The 26,046-nt window shown below is 37.8% G+C and overlaps 1 protein-coding gene across 1 annotated transcript in view; it reads left to right on the top strand.

The window, feature by feature from the left end:
• Positions 1–26,046, top strand: part of LOC124159112 (tachykinin-like peptides receptor 86C) — a 230,499-nt gene that overhangs the window by 200,728 nt on the left and 3,725 nt on the right. Inside the window, exons 2-8 of the mRNA XM_046534669.1 lie at positions 5,625–5,838; positions 10,374–10,508; positions 11,583–11,663; positions 14,149–14,299; positions 16,232–16,428; positions 18,292–18,440; positions 22,728–22,991. Of these exons, the coding sequence (XP_046390625.1) occupies positions 5,625–5,838; positions 10,374–10,508; positions 11,583–11,663; positions 14,149–14,299; positions 16,232–16,428; positions 18,292–18,440; positions 22,728–22,747 (947 nt within the window). The 3' untranslated portion in view covers positions 22,748–22,991. The remainder of the gene's footprint in view (positions 1–5,624; positions 5,839–10,373; positions 10,509–11,582; positions 11,664–14,148; positions 14,300–16,231; positions 16,429–18,291; positions 18,441–22,727; positions 22,992–26,046) is intronic.

A 26,046-nucleotide genomic window follows, 5' to 3' on the forward strand; every position in this document is an offset into this window, starting at 1 on the left:
CTGCCAACATAAAACTGCTCGCTCTGGTACTTTGCTGAATAAGAGTACATCATCAGATGAATTTTTTTTTACTACGCTATAGCTACAAAATAAACTGAGCTACTCGTTTAAAAATTGAAGTTTAGTAAAGGAATACTTTGCTATGATTGCAACTACTGATGAAAAAGGAATAAAATGAGCAAGTCACCAATGAAAAAAATCGTTTAAATAAAAAAACATATTTCTCCATTCAGCCACTCTTTGTAATAATAAAAGAATTCAAGAGTGCTGCCACCCACTCAAAAATTTGCGACGCCATCTGAGACCCGATTTATTATCAAATGCACTCGCAAAAAAAATCGAGGTATAAGGTGCTTCGTAGCGTTCATGATGGAAGTACGGGTGTAGTCATAAACCCTTTTCCATGAAACGCTATGATATTTCATGTTTCGCCACCAAAGCATCGTAAAACTGGCAGGAGAAAAAAATTGAAAAACATTCTCCTTTCCGATTCTCAAAAATCAATGAAAATGTTATTTCCTGGGCTCTCCAAAAAATAGAGTAACAGCAGCTAGTTCCACTACTGTGTTTGACTGATTGTGAGAAAAAATAGAAAAAAGTTAATAGGTACATACTTATCACCCTAGAATATGATCACGGCACCTTATCTGATAAAATACTGCAAATTCAGTCAATAACAATTACATTGGTAATACGTGACCAGTTTCTTTGAAGGATAAGCCATTGAAAATCACTGTATAAATGTCTCTCGCTCAAATAACTCCTATATTGCTAAAAGGTTTCCCAAAAGTGAAATGGGTTATGTAAGATCCAAGTTTTTCCCAGGTAATTATTTAATTTCCCTGAAATTTCCGTAACTTCCAATCCTCAGTTTTATTTTTCTGACTTCCCTGAGCAGTATGAACCCTTTTTTCATGCACACGGCAAGATGCTTATCCCAGTATAACCCAATGTTGCTTCTCATTAACATCAAAAATGCATACATTTTCAGCTCTACTCAGGGAAGATTAAAACAACGTGTTCTTTTGTGGTGTAGAGTTAAATGGCGAAATATGTAGCTGCCACAATAATTATAATTGAGTAGAAAATTTTTACATTTTAAAAAATGAGAAGTCTTGAAATTAAATTTCTCACAGAAGTAGCTCTGGGTTAGAGAGAGTTAATAACATCATCAGTATCAATTGCGTTCGTACATTGCGACTATATGGGCAGCTAGGTGGACGCGACCAATTTAAGTGCGAATCATTCAAATCTAAATCAGTTTCAGTAATTTTTGACGAACTAGATACCCTTGAGAGAAAATTAAACCTGTTTTCTCGGGATCATCGTGTGGCGGGATCCGCGAGTTGAACCTCTCGTTATATCCAGTAATTATGGACTAATTTTCGTATATGGCCTTCAGGTCTTAAACTGAATTTAAAAATACACCTGTAATTATACCACCTATTAATATCACGCAAATCACATTAGGGAAAACTAAGTTAATAAATAATTCATTTTACATTGGTCACGTGGCATCTACCAGACGCCAGGCGATCTTTTTTCCTTTTCCCACATTGTATTTTCATAGTTAGGAAACTCATATTCCTTATATATTATTATTTTATGATTCTGAAATAGTCACCAATATTATAATATCTTTTGTGATATTTATGGAATAAATTTTGATATTTCCTTGTTTTGAGTCAGGTAGACGCCTCGCGACAAATTGAGTAACAATACGTTACATACTAATAGTTTCGTGATATTCATTGCAAAGTTTTTAAATACGTTTATAATTCACACTATTAAACAACAATTTATAATATTCTTTATTGAACAACTATTTAAAGAATTAAATTTTTTTATTCATCTTATATCTGTAAATTTTTTATTGTAATCAATATAACACCTGAATAAAATTAATATTGCGAAAAATTTAACTATGGTCCTCACATAACTTGAGTGACCTTTATTACATACGTTCATGGCGGCTTATTACGTCGATGTAGATCCATAACATTAGCCGTAAACATACACAAAATAATATTGTTGTTGCATCGAAAAATAAGTTTCCAATCTGATATTTTGGTTCTAGTTCAACTGAACGCGCTATCAATAAAATGACTCCAAAATCAATAATTCCCCCTTTAGTCAAAATTATTAGCAAGGTTATTAGCTAAATATGTAAACTGTGAAACTTTAAAAAAAAATATTTTTTCATTTACTGCCCAAATAAAACAGGTTGATGTAATTTCGATGAAAGAAAAACTGTAAGGAACGTCAAAATAAGTAGCATTAAGTCTTTTATTAATACAAACATCTCCATCTCTATCTTGCATAAATTTGTTGTCTATTCATGAAATTAAGTTTTCAATTAATTAATTATTGTAGTTAAAACAGTTATTTCTACTTTCATGCATTTCGTTCACCCATTCCAAAATGGTGTCTGTGAGACGCCGCGCAACAAATAGCAGACCAAACTGTGACGCGTCTAACGGAGGGTTAAAGCAAAGTTCTAAAAATGGCAAATACATTCCTACACTTATCACATTCTTACAAAAAGTCCAATACCCATATTGGAAAATACCAATTTAAAGTTATCATCATACCAGCAAATACCGAGGCAAGGCCTCGAAAGATATATTCACTACAAATATTCTACGACGATATGATGTCACTTAAGTACGCGATAACAACAAAGGGCCAATAATAATTAGCTCAAGAAGTTGCTCAAGAAGTTGCTCAAGGAATGCTCGGCTTCGCTCACTACACACTTCAATTAAAACCGTGTAATAGCAGGCTCTGATAGATTGAAACACAGAATTCAGTTATGGCAGAGACTAACTTAGTATAGAGATCCTGGCTGAATTAGAACATAATGTGCGAATACCGGAGAAAATGTTGATGGATCATCGCATTTCCTGCCGTCTTATGCAGAAAATTTTCAGTGATACTTTCTCGCCGGATATCGAGAACATATGGGAAGGACGACTACGACGATTACTATCAAAATCCGAAGATCAGAAAAGACCACTTTGCGTTCACCTATCACAATCTGCCAAAGTTATCTCATTTCATATTCGCCACCATAGATGATGTAGCAACTAACTTTCTGCTCTACTCCAAGCGGTGTTATTATGCACAGCCAATCATAGGTCTGGAACCAAACCCAATTCGCGACTTAAATTAATAGTAGGCATATTTTTATTATATTTTACTTCATATATTTTTACTGAAATATCAAAAATAACTACCGTTAACAAAATATTCAACGAAGGATTCCCTACAATCAATAAGCAACATTTATTTTCTATGTACTTAGTAATATTTTTTATACTTTACCATAATATTTATGAAAAAGGCAAAAGAGGAAAATTTTAATTTCTTAGAAGGATACCTAAATAAAGTTTTAAGTCTAACTAAAGTGAAAATATTTAACTTAAACGAAGTGAAATAACTTTATCCGTTACAATGTTAAGTAATTCCGCAGCACTAAATTTTTTTCTTATGATTTTTGATCGTCCACCAGACCCTGATTTCTAGTATTGGCTAAGTGCATTTCCATTTACCTTTCTAATACGATGAAGTAAGCTAGCCTTATGATATCAAGTACAACCATTAGTGAGGTGCTATTCCAGATGGAATAGATTTTTATGAGCCATTCGGTATTATACGTGTATTTGCTTACTCCGATTATTTCCTACCAGACTTAGTTTTCATACTCCATTCGGCATAATAGCCTAGTATTTAGGAAAGCACCTGCCGACTCACTGGCGTGACTTGTGGGTGAAACCGAGCCAAATCTAAGTTGTAACACAACATTCCAATCCTACGCTACGGATAATTAATACAAAAACAAGCTGCTGACGAGATTTCCAAACTTCTAATACTCCAGCTCGTGGCCACGAGAACGTTAGAGGGCGCGCGCCATTAGAAAATTATTCTTTATCTTCAACTCATTTCTATTGTATTGTAAAAATAACGAAAGGAAACATTATAACGAGAAAATTTTACCTTTAAACGAGCAAAGCTAAGCTAAATTATCCATGATTCGAGTTCGCATTTATCTCTGGTATGGGATAAAAGGCAGCGAACGGTGAACAAATTCCGTTAATCTGATCAATGTTATTTGACACATACTCCTTAACAAAAGCTCACTCCTTCAGGATGGCACCAATCCGAGAAAACTCGAGCGACAAACGTACGGTAATCTTCCTACGCCTGAAATATTTAACAAGCTTCACAATTAGGGGACTTCGGAGAAGCGAGTTCTATAGGAGAAAATTACGGCGACCAACTTTTCGGGATGTGCGCGCAAGGCATTTTTTTTCAGTAGAAAAAATGTCCAATGGAAATTTTCCCTTGGAAGGTAAGGAAAAAGATTACAATGCATGGGAATAACAAACATTAAAATAAAGGATTTGCAGTTAAAAAATCGTTAAAGAGTGAATATTTTCTTAAGCAAAGATTGAGGAGGAGCAAGCTGATCTAACCTTCCGTATGTAGGTCACAATAAAATCACGGCAAAATAGACTTCCCATAAATGAAGCTATTGCCGGCCTCGGTGGCGGGGGGGTTACGTTCTCGCCTACCAAACAAGAGGTCGCGGGTTCGAGTCCCGCCTGGGTAGGTTTCCCCGGTCCAGGGCATGGTCGTTTGTGTACGTTTACATGTTACATTTGTTGAACACCCCGGTGTAAAATGGCCAATAAGAGCTGTATCCGATGGTTTGAGAATAAAATAAATAAAATAAAATATAGTTAGAAACACGCGCAAAAATTCTTTCCGCGTATGTGACCAGACGACGGCTACGGAATACCTCGCTACTACAATCCATGGCACTGCCTCTGAGACCCGAGCACTATTTTCACGCAAAATATTTTTTTTTACTTTAAACATAGAATGTTAGAATGACTCTTTCCATCCAAATTCTCATCATATGGCATTAAAATAATAAACAGACTATAGTTGAGCGGGCTGTATTAAAACGCTTAAAGGTCACTTGCTGAACGCGAGTAGTTGACCGCAGCGCTGCACGGAGCATGGTGATAGGTTGGTATGTAGCACTTCAATTAAAACTGATTTGTTTCTCAAATGGTAATTTTCATTCTCTGTGTTAAACATGATAAAAAATTTCAACTTTTAAAGATATTTGAATTTTATATTACTTTTCTTTATTACGCTCCCTATTACTTTTAAAAGCTCATATCAATATATATTTGGTGAAAATTCTAGAAATTAATTTCAAAGTAAATCATTTTCCACATTCTAGCCTTACTACACTGAAAATATTAGATACTTGAAAAGTGACCACTTTCCCATAACCAACTGGCACGGACTAATTCGGTATTTTTTCATGCTGCTGCAATTATCTGCAATACCAACGTAGAAATTTTGAAGTGGAAAATTTGTACCTCACTAATCACAGTTGACAGAATACATTTTTTGGTGGCGATCGTGTAGTGGTGAACCCAAACCTATAGCATAAATTTGAATATACGCGGACTACAAGTGCTCCTAAACCCACAGAAGTTCACATCAACTAAACGGCGTAAACTTTATCACTCTAGTTAAGAGCAACCCCTTAATCGAAAGTTCTCCTTCAAAACTTCGAGATTAATTGACTTCTTTACCGTCTGCAGGTCACCGCAGGATGAGGACGGCCACCAACTGCTTCCTGGTAAACCTTAGCATATCTGACCTGCTACTGGCCCTGCTCAACTGCGCCTTCAACTTGGTCTTCATGTTGGACGGCGATTGGCCCTTCGGCGCCGCATATTGCTCCCTCTCCAACTTCGTGGCCAACTGCAGTGTGGCCGCCTCCGTGTTCTCCCTCACGGCCATTTCCGTCGACAGGTAATCATTCCAATTGGAAATCCCACACCCCACATCTCTGACTTTAACCTTTCCTGGCATAACTAAAACAAAGTATTAGTTATGCCAGGGGTATACAAAGCATTTACAAATGCGCAGGGTTGGAAAGAATTAGGTCTGAAGCTGGACTCACCCTGCTACATAGGAAGAAAAGACCATAAATTTAAAATTAAGTTAAAAAAACAGAAAACAGACATTTTGAGAAAGTCCTTCCTACATAGAGCAATAAAGGAGTGGAATTACCAAATTGAAGTGATTTTTAAAGTCTTCCCTGCAAATGCCAAAATTTTTAGGAAGAAGTGTGCATCACTTATTTATTAATTACATAATGATTTAAAAGGGAGAGTGTGAAGTTGGGTCAAGGCTAATTTTTTTGGTTGAATTACATTAGAATTAATCTATTTAATGGATTGTTTTAAATTGTTTTATTGGGACAATGTTAAATTTTTAGTTGTATGAGATTTGAATTAGTGTATTATTTTTACCATGGATATCTATTCTGTTGTTATTTATGTACATCTAATGCTGCCACCAGGCAATAGGCTACTTGCAGCAATGTATCATAATAATAATGACTACCGCTTCTACACACAAAATAATACCTCTAAAAAATTATTTCATTCAGTGGTATCATGAATTTCAATTCCAGAAAATCGCGCAAAATTTCAGCCATAAAATCTCATCTGAAAAATCAAATACCAGTCCACAATGGATGAAATTTTAGATAAAATTATAATATGGCTCAAATTTTACACATTTTACGATTTTCTGGGATGGAATTTTAAGATACGCCTGAAAAAATAATTTTTTTGAGATACCACCCTTTCTTTGCGGCTAGGATCCCAGATTCAGAAAGGTAAAGAAGTTTTGAATATCCTCCATCAGAGGATACACAAAAAAATTCTCAACTTATTCAACCTGATAAATGCATAATAATCGCGAATATATAGATTTTTAATATTTACGATATAATCATGATCTGTGATGGATTAACAACCTTCATGCACCGAAGACATTTATATTCTCTAAGTAGCAAATACGTGGTTGTTATTTTAAAAACGCTTAAACCCTTTAAGAACTAATGATGCATTGTTTTGGCGAGAGTTTCAGAAGTGCCGAAGTAGAGTAGTAGTTTTTATCGGCGAGTAATTCCGTTATTCAATGAATTTTTTATTCCAGGAAAGTATAAAAAAGTCCTTTCGAAGCATCTGAGTAGTTGATATGATGGTTTAGTTGTTATTTCTAAAGTCAAGCGCATTATGTCTAAATACCAACCGAGCGAGGCTAAAAATAGTATACCTACGCATGGTAGGACACCGCGTAATTTTCGATATGCTACGTTGTTGGACGTAAAGCAATGTAACTCCATTAAGTTAAGCCAATTCAATAGAATTCATACCCTCAAAATTATCATATTTCCAACCCTGATGTTATAGAAAAATAAATATTTGTGAAAACCCTGGACTTGAACGAAAATCGTTGCGCTAAATAGAAAGGTCCGGCAGTGAATATGCAGCGGCTAGTAATTCCGTCATTGAATGAAATTGTTTGTTTCAGAAAAGTAGAAAAAAGTCCTTTTAAAGGCTCTGAGTAGTTATTGTGACGATTTAGTTGGTATTACTGCAATCTCGCGGGTTATTCCAAGTGCCATTCTATCTGAAACAGAGCTCTAGTATGTAATGCGGCACATCGAAAAGGGATTTAATAATTGGCACAGAACAATAAAAAGCTTTTTATGAAAGATTTCATTCATGTAGCGGCTTTTTCGACGAGTTGTGAATAATTTTTAGCTTTTACCTACTCCGAATTCAAATCTCTCTTTTGATTACTCTACTTTCATTTGCCGGCTAACGCACAATCAGTTTTAGTATTTAGCCAATTTCCTTTTTTGAAAACAAAGCTCTTCGATAACGTACACAATTCACCTCCGGCGACATCAAACTGCTCGGGAACTGCTGCGCAGCGAGATAACATACGATTTAGGAACAGTGGCTCGCGTTCTATTTCTAATAGTCCTCTAAATTCCTCTGTTTTAGGACTACGTGGCGCGGAGAGAAATTTTCAATCATTGCGCGATAAAACATGAGAAAAAAGGCTTTGAGAATGGACATACCGCTGACTAACACTGGTGATTATATATATTCTCCATTAATTCAATTGTTCTTACAATGCTTTTTTCATCAAAGCAAAAATGTTATGGAGATTGCAATTAGCGAAGGCAAATGATCGCTGATAGCAAAAATTCACTCTCGATAGAGAAATAAAAATACTGAGAATAAAATGCTCTATACATCTAATTTTTAAAAAATATTTTCCGAAAAATTGTATCACACGTGCTGTGATCAAAAGTAGGGATACGGAGCAAAATATTATATGATGGCGGTGAATTATCTGAATATGAGTCGGTGAATAGGATGGATAAATGAGGTCAAAATCATACTTAGTATACCAAATCATTTTAGAAATATCAACGACAAGATTTTCCCCAAGGTCTAGGAGCATTAACTGTTTGCCTTGAAAGTTTGAGACAAGAACAAAAGCTGAGTCCAAAGTGTTATCTTTATCCGACAAACAAGCTTTTTGCTCATGCATTAGAGCGTCAATTTGTCATTTACATTTGTCTTTTACATTAAAACGATCTCAAAAATGATTCAAACAGCACTCCGGTGTTTTAATTTCCTCGTGACATGGGTAGCTTAATTTTCTCATTCCCAGGAAAAAGTTTACTAACCGTCTATTCAAACCCCCTCACTCGAATCAGACCGTTCGATACTATCGTAGAAGAGAAACTGTGCGACCAGGATAAGCAACCTTTTACTTTAATTGATATCGCCGATACTAATTCTATATTCTCTATTCCATGTTTCTAAAAGATGTATGAATAAAATCTTGCAGAGTATTTAAATACTTTCCTAGAGTAATTTGCTACTGTTTAACACTTGATTCGGTAACGTAACATTCCCCTCAATTGAACTCTAAAAGCTTCTGCTCCTAGTCTTCACTCTAAGCTTCGACACACAAATGCCTAACTTCGAAGCTCGGTTTTATTTTGAAAATAACTCTTTTCTGCCCCCATTTACATATGCCTTAGAACGATTGATTTTTCTACTCCTGCATCTCTCACAAAATTCCTGCATAAAAGTTTTCACATACAAGAAGCAGGTATTCACTCGTAATTTCGATAATTTTCTAAACCACTCGATTATTGATACAGTTATTCCTGTCCCGAGTAAATTTTTGCAGCAGAAACCCACGAGAATAGCCTAACTAGGCATATAAATTTGTGAGTAGATTTTGGGAAGCATTAAAACAGCAGGAACTCCCATACTCTCAACCAGTTCAACCCCGCTACGGCGGGGAAAAAACTCCTCCTAAATCCTCGTTTTACGGGTAGGGACTAAGCTTGAGCTGCAGAAAATCGGAGATAAACTTAAAGTTGTCCAAAACAATTCCCGCATATAAATTTAACTATTTCCTTTCATATAATGGGGATCACTTCCACTCTATCTATGGGCACCTATTTAAGTGTGACACCGTGTACGCAAATATCTCAATCTACATTTACATCAACGAGGTCCAGTGAAAGCCACCACCAGAGTGTGTGGCACGGGGTGACACAAAATTAGGCATGCAGCCCTCATCCTAGTCCTAATCAGACACGCGCTCGCTTGCCGGACACAGGCCAAGCACACGGGACAACGACCCGTGGTCAGACCAGAAACCAGGAGAGTGCTAAGGACACGAACATCCTACCATTCAAATAAAACCATTATTTAGTAAGTGAAAATGAAAAGATATAGAACTGAAACTAACCTTTAGAAATACTACTAATATGGTTAATTATTTTTTATTGCTTAAATCGAAAGATTATTACTCCTGGAGTACTTATTTCACGCTTTTAGATTTTTAAATTACGATATCTATTTTTAGCGATTAAATGAAAAGTGAAAATTTTCAATCGCGCGAAAACGCGACAGCTAAGTATGAATGCTGGGAAAACCCCGTGTGACGTCATTCTGGTTCCCGCTGTCGGCGAGTGAGGTGACCTTGGGGCGAGGCTTTGAGCGCTAATACGATGCAGGCTGCTAGACAAGTCTGCAAGCAGGTAGCGCTTGGCTTAAATAAGGATTATCTTTTATTATACCTTATCAAACGAAGGAAACTTTCCGACCTTAGGCAGTTTTAATAGGTGATTATTAAGACATGTTTCCCTGAGCTCTGTGCCTCATGCATGCATTGGTAATCTCAGACGATATAAAACTCCTATCTAATCGTATAGAGACTAGGTCCCTGAGACGTCACGTGGAGTGTCATCGCATGGGCGCCAATCTGGCCTTTTTCAAATGCAGCCAAAATTGACCATTGCCATTCGTCTGAACTGGGATTACTAAAACCAAATAATTTGTATATTATGAATACACAAATGGTGGGTAACGAATTGCAATCAATGCCTTTCGTTTTCTTTGATGAAGGAAAGTACCCTATTGTCCTTTCATATCATGTCAAAAAACCTGCAGGTATATGGCCATAGTGCATCCGCTGAAGCACCGGAAGTCGAAGCGGAGGGCGAGATGGGCGCTCGCCGCCATTTGGACCAGCAGCGGACTCCTAGCCCTACCCTGCCTCCTCTACTCCACCACCATGGTGCAATGGTGAGACCAAGCTCATGTATCATTATTAGTATTTTAAGCAGTTCGATCGCTCAAGGCTCAACTATGAGAAACTTCGGTGTAAATTCATGTGTACCTACAGTTCAGTCCAGCCGGCGAGAGTTGTCCGATGGCACTTTAAAAGGAGGGGCGGAGAACCCTGCGCTAACATGGTTTGCAACCAATCGCTGTCCCCCAAATGCACCCCACACCCTTGCCTGGTCATACAACGTTGTTACATGCATATGAAGCACTGAAACAAGCCTGAACTGGCAAAATAATCCCTTTCTGCGAATCGCCGAAACAAAGGATTCTTCCTTTGGGTACTTCACGCTCATCGTCCCTTCTGGCTCCTTCCTTCGCGGAACCCTTTTGTGTACATGTGATGTGGGCGTTTCCCTTTCTTACCTGGCAACCTTGCCCCCTACCCCTTCTAGCTGTCAATGGACAACTCACGGCGGCCGGACTGTAAAACTATACTTGACACCCTCTCGATCCCGCCACCGGAAACAAAAATGATTAATTTTCTTACGCAATGGCGATCCCTAGAGAATTTCCTTAGTGTTTGAAACCACTAATTCAATATGAAAAACTCGCTTCGTTGCTTGAGAGAACGCACGAATCTCGCTCGCTCTGGCTTTCTCCGAGACGTTTTACACGTTCAAAACTTGAGTTATCATCTGGAAATTTTCAGGGTACATGCAGTAGACACTAATCAGCATTTGCTCGCATCTTAAAACCTTTTATTTTACCCCAGTATAAAGTGCTTGTTGAACCTGTCTGTCTTCACATTCTATGTCTTTTCTATGTACCCAAATAATTTTTAAATGTCATGTGGACATGAAACCTATAATACGCCACGGAAACAAAAATATGACCAGTTGTGCGGGAAGTCCTCTTGAGCTTCGTTATCAGGTTCTGTCCCCAAAACATACGGTCATTTTATGCCACCCGAATATATAATACACCATTTCATACTATTGATTGAGTTTCATTTCTTTGGATGGGATAATTTCAAATGGGAAAACAGTGTATTTAATTCTGAAGAAATAATTATTAAATTTACAACCTTTTCAGGTACAAAACCGGGGAGTCGAGATGTGTTTGTTTCATGTTATGGCCCGATGGAAGCTTTCCAACCTCTGTGACGGAATACACGTAAGCTTCTCTATGTTTACTTTCTACTGACTAATTCTTAAGCTTAACTTACAATTATTCCAATGTTAATGCATGTAGATGTATTATTATTACTTCAGGCAAAACAAAATCTAAAATCCAAATATTTTAATTGAAATTGAATTATTTGGTCGAAAAGGTAAAATACGTAAATCTCAGGTGACTAATGATTGATATAATTGAAAAACTTCTTCATGAGAGAAAATATTATGTAATGAGTATGTCCATGCTTAAAAATATCTGGAGGTTAAGCACTCTAACAATATATTGGATAATTTTATTTCAGCAAATTTATGATGGAAGGAAGCTTATAAATATAACTCATAGAGAAGCGAACTTATCACTTACATTCTGATATCAAGGACACAGGTATTGATGTACTTTCAACCTAATAAATGAGAAAAACTAACCTATTTCTTTGAATGTTATTTCCGATTCAGTTTTGTACTTGGTGAAGTAAATGTTCTAAATTTATCGTAGCCATAAATTAATCTATTTTAAACAATCCAGGTTTGTGTGCAACAAAATTTTGTGCACATTTACTGCCGCAGATGTTTTTTCCATAACTTTCAATGGTGTTAAAATTTACTCACTGGAGTACACAGCAACAGAAAAAAAACTGGCTAGCAAGAAAAAGTTATGAACATGTATTTCCGACGCAAAAAAACAACAGTAGAATTCAATTTCAGAAGATTCCATTATAAAATTATCTAACACCACGGGCACGGTGTTCGTGGATACCAAATAACTAAAAAAATTGATTCTCGTAAAGGACACAGGATTATAACATTTTTTTCTCCAAAGCATCCCTTCTCGACAGAATGAAAGGACACGCTTCAAGCTTATCTCTCACCGTTTTTGACAATGTTTACGTCTAAGGGAAGCTTTTGTCCTACGATTTTCCTTTGATGACACTACAGGTTCATCCTTCAAATGCATCAATCGTTGAATAACGAAAAAATATAACGAAACTCCATAACATCTCTTGTCTTTTGGTTGCAAAGAAAAATTAGATAACACACGTAGATGTCTACCGCAAGCAGAATAAAAATGAAAATTATTTCAGGGGAGAGGATATACCCGCATTTTTCCATTAGCATGACGAGTGCAGAGACTAGCGTGACAAAAGAATAAAATGAAAGAATAATTAGAACGCAGTGTCCCATATTTTATCACTTAAAATTTTCGCGATCACATTACACGTCCTAAACAAAACTACTGCGGTAGTGATGGCGAAACGAACTAGTTGAGAGACCGTATTCCTAGGAAACCTGCAGAGAACACTTCTCAAACTTTTTATCTCCGTGAGTAAATGTATTTTGACACATCACGGAGTCTTAGCAGATGATAATATCACCGTAAAACTTTGTTGATAATTCCACATTTTATTTTATACTGCTAAAAAATTGCGGTCAGTGTAAACATAAATGCATTAAAATTTTAAATTCAAATGTGAATTTGTTTTGACTTATTTTATCACACCATACCTCATCAAGTGATCGTTTTCATTATACTGGGAAGAAAAAAGGAAATATTCATCCATACGGAGAAATATCCGAGTTGAGATCCATCCATGCTTACGAGAGATAAAAAAACTCCCGCAACTGGGACCATGGAGAGTACCCGATGACGACGCATGAATGCCTCGAAACTCGCACTACGAGGCTAAATAAAAGTGGACGCATATAATATGCACCGTTTTCCCACATGACATTAGGCAATGATCGAGAGCCTTTACATAGACTCTTTTGATGGATATAAGGGTAAATATACTAATTAAGTGGCCTATTGTAAACGTGAACAAACCAAGGCTCTCAGCTTCACAGCAACTTGATAATACACATGTGGTGTCGAAACTTAGCTCTGTTGAATCAAACTTTGAATTGGAAGTAACATGATATTTCTTCTTCATTTATCTATGTCCATCACCTCGAAAACCGCAGTATTATGTCAATGCATCGAATGGTTTGCAACAAATTACATTGCACAACCACAAACAACCATGCCCTGAAGGGCAACCTACCCACGCGAGATTCGCACCCGCGACCTTCAGGCGGCATACGTGGACTGTATCCCGCCCCTATCACTGCCAAATACTTTCGTAAACTGATGCCTCTGCCTTTCGCGAACCATCCGAATTTGTATGCACACATGCACAAAGCTTAGTTTCTACCGATCGAGTGCTTGAGAATAATATCCGAGTCAGGTACCCATGCATTTTCACACCTAGCATGTCCGTCGCACACAAGACCAGCATCAAATACTTTCGCAAAGTAATTCCCTCTTCCCTTAGCGAACCACCCTCCCTTTGATATACGTACATGCACAAAGCTGAGTTCCTATCGATCGAGTGCTTGAGAATAATATCCGACCAGTCACGTACCTATGGGTTTTGACACCTAACATGTCCGTCGTGCTCGGGACCGATAGTCACAATTTTATTTTTTCCTCCTCTCTCGCCCAACAGGTACAACGTGATCTTCCTGGGCGTGACGTACGCGATGCCTTTGACCGTGATGGCGGTGTGCTACTCGCTCACGGGGCGAGTCCTCTGGGGCAGCGGGTCCATCGGAGAGATGACTCCGAGGCAGGCACAGGCCATCTCGACCAAGAGGAAAGTAAGTCATTTCGGCGTCGACCGGTCGATTTCAATTTGCATGGCCCGCGCGCACTCGGATGCATTAACTCATCAGCCGGAGAGAGAGAGAAAGAGATATCGACAACGCAGCAACTCCGACAATTTATTGCCCGGGAGAGAGGATAAATAGAAAATCCAATCAGGTGGATGTGTCGCAGCTGGTGATCAAATTGAAGCCGCACAAAAAATATTGCATAAAAAAATATATGAGTCGTTCGCGACGATAAGGGTTTTCCGTTTAACGCCACATTTGATGCAAAACATATCCTTTTTCCTAGGTTACTTTGCATCAAAGTGACACAAAGTGAATAAAATTAGCGCAAAATTTTTCATTCAGGGTACAGAGTATCCATTTGCTTCGTGATATGGGAGATAACTATCACTATGCTTTCCCTAGAGATAATTTTTATAGATATGATTTTACATCCATGATTTGAATTTATAAAAAAACGCCAATTCCCGGTGGATTTCCTTCGTTATTTTATAGAGTTATGGAAAATATATGCTCTAATTCACGAGGAATTCACTGTTATTTATTTTACGTGATGCAAGCGAATAAAATCTTGTTATCTATACTTTGATAGGCAAATATTTAACCTTTTTGGGCATTTTATACACATAATCAACGTGCACCCACTCCTCATGAAAAAGAAAGTATCGTTTCGCTGAAATTCCGATTTTATTTTTATGTGTATCAAATCAAACTTTTTCTGCTTTTGAAATTGAGAATCGTGCGCTTATTTTTCTACGTAGCAGACTATATGAGCAAACGAGATCATACGAAAACTAAGTCAACCGTTTAGTTAACTTTTTCATTACTGAGAGACAGTCTGATGTATCTTTGTCACAGGATAACGGAACAAAAATTTGCACTGACAGAAACTAAAGGGGACTTTTTTTCATTTAGAGATTCCAAAGCAAATCACTCTTGAAACGATTTCCTTTGCAGTTATCACTTATTTTGTTTTAATAGTTACTAAAAGAAACTAATTTTTCAAACATTCCTTCGTGAAAAAAAACCTAATTTACAATTATGAAATTAGAAATGTTTGCGGTATAGACACATTTTTGCGTAAGTTAAAAGCAAACTTTGCATTCTTATTGTTTGAACGCAAAATAATGAGGACTACATATAACTAGATCATGTTCCAAACCAAAACTTTAAAAAATTGAATTTTAAACACCCGGAAATTAACCGGCATAGCATAGATATGATGATAACAAAGATATTATGACAAACGCATGATAAAATTGACTCGGAAATTTTACGAAAGGTAATGAAGAACGGATGGAGAAATTATGACCGACGCCTTTAGTTCCTTTCTCTATCTTTATATAACATATACCTATCATGAAAATTTGTGATAAAAAATCTGGTCTACTTTCTGGACCATATCGTCTACTAAGGCAAAACAACGCAGGAGAGATCACTAAAGGCCAATTTTTTAAAGCGTTTTTCCTCACTATGACTGGTTTACACATTTCTTCCTGACACAGGCAGTAATTATCCAATTTTCAGAAAAATTCCACATAGAGCTTAAGAATTTCTCCATTGGATGACGTCGTTCAATTGTATTACACAATATCTTTTATCGTAGCTTGTAACTTTATACTTCAATTGTAAACAATTTACAATAGAAAGAATTTGTCAAACCTTTTTTCTTCATTAAAAAGAAACTAATTTAAAACTATTAAAATCGAAATAGATGTGGTACAGGTAAATTTCTACCACAGCTGTAGACAGTCTTTACTCTCTAGTTATTGGAACGCAAATGAATGACAGTTTCATATAACATAATAATTTCTTCGCGAGATGATGTTCATCTGTATTACATAATGATTTTTCTCGCAGCTAGTAATTGTATGCTTCAACTTTCCCAATCTACCGTTTTTTACTCCGCTCACTACAAAGGTGGTGCGAATGCTGGTGCTGGTCGTCAGCGGGTTCAGCATCTGCTGGCTGCCCTACCACGCCTACTTCCTGTACGTATTCCACCACCGGAGGGCTGCGGGGGCGGCCCACGCGCAGCACGTCTACCTGGCCTTCTACTGGCTGGCCATGTCCAACGCGGCGCTCAATCCACTCATCTACTACTGCATGAACGAGAGGTAGGTACCAAAAACTCCCGTCCCGCTCAATCAAGGCCTCTTGTGCGTGCCACGCAGCAATGAGAGACTTTTACCCATTGTAACCCAATGCTGCTTCTGAGCAACACCAAAAATGTTTAAATTTTCTGCTCTATTTAGAAAAGATCTAAACTGCTCATTACTTTGTGGAGTAAATTGTAATGACGAATTATTTAGCTGCCACGATAATAATGATTGGGTGCAAAATTTTCAAGTTTTCGACATGAAAAATCTTGAAATTTGATTCGTCCTAAAAGCAGCTCTGGGTTGCAAAGGGTTAATTGCGTCAATAATGGGAAAAAGTGCACGAACCATAGACGCCATCCCCAGTAAAAGGAGTGCAGGCGGTGACCCATGGGAAAATGGGCTCTTTCGATCTTTATTTCGGAAAATCTCGGCGCGCAATCAATGCAGAAAAGAGCCATCCGCGCGCAGTATCCATTAATGGTCCAAACAAACGTACGCCCCGACATACTGATCGAATGGATTGGTATAAGCGAACTCGAGGTTGCTTATCGAGCGCCTAAGTTCCTTTACCTAATCCTAAAGTGATCACTGAAGTGCGGTGGACCTTTGTTACATGAACCCATATGAGTAGCTACCTTCAGCCTAACATAAAAACATGGAACTCACCGCATGCCAGTGGCAGCAGCTTAAAGAGAAAATTCTACGGTATGATAAAATAATGTAACTAGGAGTCTAATGCTTAATTTATACCACTTACATACGACAAATCTCTGAAAATGTGCGATTCAGGTTACCATAATGGTTTCTAGTAACTAAGGATTGCGGTAGTTACCACGAGAAAAGGGAATTATTCACTTTACATTTACCGTATATAGAGACGATTAACGAATACATACATTATAGGAAGAGTTAAGGGAATTAATGCCACCCTTTGCCATGTATGCTTTTTACTTTTACATTCATGAATATAATGATCCGATGCAAACAAACTAGCTCATTGTAATAGTTCGTTATTTATAGCTAACGTGCAGTATTGAGTAATAGCTCTATTTTATCTAATGCGCATGTTCCTTTTTCCTTGAGAGTCATCAACAATGAAATACAATTACGACAAATAATGGAAAAAAAGACAAAATAAAAGCGATTATTCTGGTACGTACTATGATCAAAATTCCGTAGACAAAATGTTACAGATATTCCATAGGAAGGAAATATTGAGATACCCTATCACGTTAACAATAGAGAATCTTCATCGATATAAGGAATTCTTCATCGGTTTATGAATGGATCCCTAAAACGTGGAGGTTCTACATGGTGACGCATTAAAAATCAAGATTCGTTTAAGCCAAGACGTTTTCAAGCTCAGCAAGTTTACGATGGTCCCAACTTAATGATTTTAAGTCCCCTTATTACGAGCAGTTTCACTTAAAGCTTGGCATATCGACGAAACAATTGAAAAAATGAGAACAACCATCATAAAATCCTCAATGGTAGAGTCAAATTCTTTCATTGTAGATCCACCATTCCACCAAATCATTAAAACTATTATTGCCACTGTACAGAGATTTTCAAAAAGTCGTCGCATTAATAAGTTATCACATTAAAAACCAGGTACGCTTTGATCCTCTGTTAAGGTGGCCCACGACTGTTTTCATATGTCATATAATTTGGAGAAACTGCAATAGAAAAGCGGTAAAAATTTAATTTTCCAAACATGAAAGATTTCACTTTCAACTGAATTCAATGTCATATTATCCATATGATGCTACGTATATTTTATATCCATGAAGGGTATTGATTTTTAGCTGTTGATTTTGTATATGCTTGTTCCTATTGCTATTTGCCCAGTCATAAAATTAACATTCTCAATTTATTTAGGTTCCGTTCCTACTTTCAACAAGTAATCTGCCAGTGCCGATGCTTCAGGAGTAATGAAGAGACCAGTATAGCACTTGGCCATCACCCCAAAACCTGTGTTTCGGCGCAAACGGGCTGCCAATCAGAAGTCGGACGGGCGATCAGGACAGGTAAAACAAGTGGCTGGCCATCACACAAGCGAGAAGATAAATTGTAAAGTTATTATTTTTCAACCCTTTAAAACCTCTACTCGTAACCAATATTTTAAGCCTAAACAATATCGAGGGCTCCCAGGGGTTCTGCGAAAAAGAATATTAATGCATGCATGATATATTGGAAACACTTACGTTTAAAAAATTATTCCAGCAACGAATTCGTCGAAAACGTATCCTCTCTCCTTTTTTCATGGGCGCTTCTTTCCCAAAATTTTATAATTCATGCGAATATGTAGTGGAATCGCTTGCACGAATAAAATTGAGTAGCAGAAAAAATTTGTAATTTGAAACTAACATGAAATTTTATGCGTAATAAGTTCGCGAATATCAAGAGAATAAATTATCCAATTTATAAATTTGACAGTTTCGTTATATATGGAAATGAAGGCAAAATATTCTGTGGAACAGTAACCTCTCTGAGTTCCGTGATCCATCGTAAACTATGATTAAGCAAGAACTATTATCTCGCGAATTCCTTGTCTTCATACCGCTGTTACTATTTTCCCCAATTTATTCATTCATTAAACTTTTTGACCCAGTAATTGAAGCGTAAGCCAATCGAAAGTTTACCCGGATACTGTAAGCCATCGCGCGATTCATGTTATTTTTTGAAAGGAAGGATAAAGAAGGATATAAACACCCCATCGAAGTTTTTAATGCCGAACTGGTGGCGCAGCTATAGCCATGGGGATTGAATGGGGATTTTTGGGACCAATTTTGGCCGTCGTCGTAACCCAAGGTCTACATTTGCGGAGATAAGGTTTGCTGATGTATTTTCGCAATTACAAAGGTTTCGAGTGAGGAGGGAAACGAAATTTATGACATGTTGTATGAGGGAAAAATTTAACCTCCTTATGCTGATAATTGCTGATATTTATGCACCCCCAGTCAAAATTGAATTGGTTTTCCCTGATATTGATCGCCTCTCTGATGAGTGGAAGTTTATAACTTTCAACTTCAGCGCTAACATTTATCTCTACCAATTGCGAAACCTATTGACTCGTGCCCTGTCCACTCATACCACATGCGTCATCGTAAGTCCCCGTTAGATACTCCGTTTAAGTCCTTCGAGACGAGTTTGTACTAAGCGTGATGTGTTCACGATCTATTTCTCGGCACGCTTTCCGCGTAAATGCCTTCAATTTTGATCGGAGATATATCACTAGCATTTTCCTAGATGCTTTATATCTGCTATGATCTATGTGCAAGCTTTTAAACCACGACTTGTACGCTGGGCCATCTAAATCATGAAACTCTCTCAACGGAGGCAATAGGGTGGTTTCCTATTATTTTTTTATTGCCTTAATCGAAAGATTATTACTCCTGGAGTACGTATTTCACGCTTTTAGATTTTTAAATGACAATATCTATTTTTCGCGATTAAATGAAAAGTGAAAATTTTCAAGCGCGCGAAAACGCGACGCTCAAGTATGAATGCCGGGAAATATCTCCGTACGTCGTATTTCTGGTTCCCCCTCCCGCCCGGTGAGGTGACCTTGAGGCGAGGCTTAGCGCTGATACGTCGCAGGCTGCCAGCGGGTAGCTGAGTACCTTGCTGAATGGTAGCGCTTGGCTTAAAAAAGGTTTATTAATACCTTATCAAACGAAGAAAACTTTCCGACCTTAGCCAGTTTTAGTAGGTGATTATTAAGACATGTTTCCCTGAGCTCTGTGCCTCATGCATGCATTGGTAACCTCAGACGATGTATAACTCCTATCCTCTCGTGTAGAAACTAGGTCCCTGTGACGTCACGTGGAGTGGAATCGCATGGGCGCCAATCTGGCCTTTTTCAAATGAGGATAAAATTTGACCCTTGCCATTCGTCTATACCGGTTTTTCAAAAACCAAATAATTTGTGTATTATGAATACACTAATGGTGGGTAACGAATCGCAATCAATGCCTTTCGTTTTCTTTGATGAAGGAAACTACCCTATTGCCTGAAAATCAGCGCCTTTTAAAACACTTACATCTTTTCCCTTCTTTTCCAACTGCCCCTAGCGTTTCCACCTCATCGGCTTAAGTCTTTTTGACGGCAAAAATACAGCGGTCCAATTATTTTTACAAAGAAGTCAGCGGTAGTGGGTTACAATACGTCAAACATAGGTCCGGGGCCGCGAAATCTTTTATGAAAAGATAAGAAGGGCTTCCAAACCATAAATTAATTATTATTATAAAAGTATTTTACCGTTTACGGTAGGTTTCCATGGAGCACTAAAGAAGTCATCTGGGAGCCTCCCTTTCCTTCCAGCACTGCCTTCTTTAATTCACTGTAAGGCCTACTCCCTTTCATTCCATCTAAAAATCCTTTTCTTTACCTTCCCCTCCCTCGTTTACCTAACATTCTACCCTCTAACACCATTTTCAACATCCCCTCCCCGCTAAGTACTCCTCCCATCCATGCCTTCTGTCTCCTCCGTATCTCATATAAAAGCTGCCTCTCCTCGCCAACCATATTCAGCACTTCGTGGTTCCTCCTCCTCTCCGTCGACTTCACCTTCTCCATTCTTCGCCACACCCACATCTCGAATGCTTCGAGTCTTCTCTCGTCCTCCTTCCTAAGTGTCCACGTTTCTGCACCGTAAAGCGCTACACTCAAAATCAGATTCTTCACTAACCTTTCCTTTAAATTCTTACATAGCGAACCTCTCAGAAGCTCCTTCCTGTTCATGAACGCCTCTTTTACTGATGCAATTCTTTTCCTGATATCCTTAATACTTTTCCTCTATATATCCGTATCCGTTTTCCTCTAACGTACTGCCTAAACAGTTGAACTGCTCAACCTGCTCAAGTTTTTCACCACCCACCTTTATCTTAAGTCTCACATTCCTCGCTCGTGATGCTTTACAAAACCGCATAACCTTGGTCTTCTCATAATGGGAAAAATGTAAGTCCTCATAAAAAACACTTATTCTTAAGTTCTTATGTTATTTAATTTGCGCACAAGGTAGAATACATGAATTGCCACCCACATCGAAGTAGGGTGATTTTAATAAAAGATTTCAAACTTATCATCATGCCTTGAGTTTCCTTTTCTGGGTAAAGAGAGTCAAATGTCAAATACACAAGTTTTAATGAACGATATCCATTAAAATTTGGCAGAAAACAACTGCCATCTTTAAGAAAAACGTAACGTGGACCAATAAGCAGGATGAGCAAACATCAATATTTTGTGATAATCACTAAATACTTTCTGATTGAAAAATTAAGTGCTTTTTTGTACCGCATGCGTCAATATCAAAGGTAAAACTTAGAACGCAATTTCAAATTAAAATAAAATTACAAGCCAAAAACATAAGAATTTTACCATTGGACTCAATAACGGTATTTTCCTAAAATTAAACAATACTTTGCGAAACTTCTTTGGTTGGCACTGAAATTCAGCAGAATTAGGACTATTACATGAATTCAGCTAAAAGTAATCCGACCAAATACTTTCAGCCCATTCAGGGAGGGATTACCAATGATAAATTTAAAAATAATTACATTTTAGTAATGATTAATTTAAAATCGAACATTATTCTTGATTGAATGTGTTAGGAAGCTTTGAAAAAATTCAATATGAATTGCTGTATTGACTTTCGGCGTTAAAAGGCAATATAAAGATATACAATGCCGGATTTTCAGGTTACCAAACTATTTTAGCTTCAATTAGAATCATTATTGTAATTACACGCAAATTAAATACAAGTATTTTGGCCTTAAACCTAACGTGACCATCTTCCAACTTAGTAATTTTCTCATAATTCCTTTATTGCCACACGACTTGGATGAGTTTACCATGCCATAAGTGGATGCGGAAAATAAGTATCCACGTTTCAACTCACTGCTTCCGTATCACACGTAAAGAAAGGAATGAATAGAACATAAACGATGGGACAAAAGCAACACTGATCCCTTCTTTACATATTAACAAACTTCATTGCTAGTACTTACAAATTAAATTCTGATATTTTAATCATAAAACCATCGTGGTTATGTTGATACCTACCAACTCAGAAATTTTATCATAATTCCTACATTACCACACGACTTAGATGAGTTTACATTATAAGTACCAAAAATAAGTAACCACGTTTCAACCCACTGCTTCTGTATCTCAGTAAAATAACGAAAAATACAAAAATAAATGATAGGACACAGACAATACCGATCCCTTCTCCACATACTTTTGACCGCGTGCCTTCGTTCAAATTCCCACACGCTCCACCACCCGCACTAATGACTTTTGTGATTCGACAGGAAGTCGACGGGTTCGCTGACTATATGGACCGCCGCCGAGTCCGGACATCGACCAGGACTTCGGCGGCGGAGGAGGAGGCGCTTTGGGCCGGAGGCGCCACGCGTCCAACGGCGAGGTCCACTCGTCGGTCCTCTGATGCGCGCAACATGGCCCCGGGCCGCACGGCGGCGGCGGACGGTGCCGCGCATGCGCGGGGCGGGAGGAAGGGAGACGCGCGAAAAGGCTGCCTCGCCCGGCCGGAGATTACACGGGACACTTAATCGGTAAGTGATGTGAGCCGAGCTTTCACGGTAATGAGGTCAACAAGTTAACGCCCGAAAAAGGACGCCGGGACCTCCATACACCCCCCACCCCCTTTGGTCGTGGACGTCCTTTTCCGCCAGCCGGAATATCGGCGCCGTAGAGAGGAAGGCCGCCCGTAAATTTGCGGAAATGAACCGCCGTGTTTACCCGCCGAGACCGTCCACCCGTCGACGACGGAGTGGCGGTAGGTGGTCGCGGGTTACGTCAAGAGATTGAAGGAATGCCGACCTCTCAAGGATGCAACCACATCTCACCGGTCCTTAAAATTGGCTGAATAATATCAAGCACCACTGAAAATCTGATAGTATCGAATGTTTCGAATTTCACCATTCGGGCATAGTAACCGAAGGTTTAAATCGAAGGGAGTGCCCGAAGATGCCACAAGATAGCTATTTTTTATGCGACCGCCAACTTTAAAAACCGTTTGTGATTAATTGGTAAATACGCGAATTATTATTTCCTAAAACATTAATGGACATTCTACTGCATGGAAGTAGAGTGTTTATAAATATTTAGGCAATAACTTGAACCAAACATTGGGAAAGATGAATGTTTTAGAACGTTTAATAACGGATAATTTAAGGAATACACTATCTCCGACATGTTATTTAATAGGATGCCTGGCCCTTAATGTAACATAAAAGCAGTATAAAAGTAACATTTTAAATTTAAAAAAACATGATCTCACGGTTAAATAAAATCTATTACACCAAGTCCGAACTCTTCAAAGGAGCAATTGAGGAATTGGGTAGAGGTCACTGTATTTTAACTAATTGGGTAATATGCATGGACTAACTTATTTGTTTTCCTTCAACACAATCCCTTAATTTACCCAGTAAAATAAAATGGAGTTGGGGAATCGAATTTTCGCCCTTTATTCCATTTAATACGAGTAAAGTCAAAGTGAATTTCTCATTTCAGAATCACTTATATTTTTCATTCAACGTAAAAAAATGTTTGATAATTTGAAAAATAAAACAGAAAGATTTCATTGAAAATAATTGAAGCTTAAGAGATGCTTGAGTTTTTACTGTAATAAAGACGGAGCAAAAAAGTAAGATAGAAAAAATTAAGGTACAAATGAAAGAAAAGTTGAAGATAAAATAAAAAGTTTAAAATTAAGCTATAAAATTTTTGTGTCAAAGTAATAAAAAGGTAAAGTTACGAGGCTTTTAATAAAATACATAATATTTTAAGTAAACCGAAAGGATAATTCATGTATGAATAGCTACAAATGTACACAAAGGATTTCAGTAAGTACTTAAAATCAATCTGGAGAATTATTGAGTTTACTAAAGGAATTTTTGCTTAAGTAGTAGTAATTGTAAATCAAAACATCAAAAATCTTTACTTCGATAGCGTTTCCCAAAAAAAACAGACAACATGCAAATCGGCAGGTTGAGCATCCGCAACAACGTCTTTCCGGGACACGCAAATCGGAACTACGCTACGCAAACCGAAATCTTTATTTTTTTCTTCAACATTTACACTTAAAGTACATTAATTAAACTCTTTTAGACAGGATTCGGTGTCTACAGGCTAGTGCCTGTAGTTCACTCATTCAAATAGCATGCTTGCGTGGGGCGCAAACTGGGCGCATCTGAAGTTAAAAATAATCACTATTTGACGTAAATGAGAGCCATAATAATTGTGTTCGGGGGATTTATGCCCACTGATTTATAATAATACATACATATAATAACATAAATATATATTTATTGCTTCTAAAATAATTTAAAAATTACAATATCATATATACAAAACCAATTTTGGAGCTTGAGCTGGGCACAGAGGCTATTTCCTTTTGGAAGGATCACCTTCAGAAATACCACTGTAAAACTGTGCATTTTGTTGCATGATAAAAAAATGTCTTCCACATGAACTTTTCATAAATAATTAATGTGCAAAAAATTTAACCCAAAGAAAAAACAATGGGATTGATATCAAATAAAATGAAAAATGGAATATATTTTGAAAATACTTCTATGAGATATCCCCTATCATATTTTTGTTACAAAATAGAGTAAGTTTCACATATTTCAGGAAGGTATATATATCGTTACAGTTTGATTGCTTTTGGTAAACTGACGTAAAGTATAGTTCCCAATAAGAGAAAGCTTCGTTTAGCATATTAAAATTTGTTTTGGGTAGAGCATATGAAGCATTTTTTCGTACACAAAAAATTCAAATAATTTTGCCATACTGATTGATGAATATAAAGGTGCTTAACCTATATGAAGCGATCTTAACATGAAAGCGGATAGAAACCAGTTCACGTAGAAATAACCAGCTCACGGCGGGCAGGAATGCATTTCACCAACTTAAAGGCGCAAGGAATGGATACCGTAAATCGTCTTTGTATCGGGGTGCACCCTCAAAGTTGACGGCGAAGGGCAAAGACGACGATGCGGTCAGGGAAAAAGGATGCAAAATTCAAATTGATGGGCCCACTACACTCCAGGAGTAAATGAAACGGGGAATAGACGCACGGGAGCAGTTCCAAGGAAAAAATAAACTAACACATACCGCTAGAAGAGAGATGGATCGGGTGCTTGAGTTCCGGCACGATGATAGATGTTCCTCGCAATGTGTTTGCCATTCACAATGAGAGGGAGGTTCAGGGTCAAAAGCTTCCATTTTCTGGGTCTCCCAAGCTGACACCGCTCCGCATATTCTCTTGTGAGGGGAGTGGAAAGGAAATGACACCAGATGCCGCACCGAAACCACGTGACCCCGTTGCGAAATGTGCAACAGATGCCTTGAGGTGATGGGGAAAGGGAAGGGGTCGTCTACCGGTTTAGCGATCCCGTATCCTCGCATCCAACCCTTCTATACCTGAGGAGATGCCAGGGAATTCATTTTTGCTCCATTCCCTCCATCTTCATCCACCAAGTACTTTAAAGAAAGGACTAGGAGGTGCTTGAGTTTTGACTGCTTTAAAAACGGAATCCAAGTATTGAAAGAATGAAAAATTAACATTCATAAAATTTATAGTATAAGTCGCAAGGAGGGGCA

The sequence above is a fragment of the Ischnura elegans genome, chromosome 5, assembly GCF_921293095.1.
Source record: "Ischnura elegans chromosome 5, ioIscEleg1.1, whole genome shotgun sequence".
Lineage (NCBI taxonomy): Eukaryota > Metazoa > Arthropoda > Insecta > Odonata > Coenagrionidae > Ischnura > Ischnura elegans.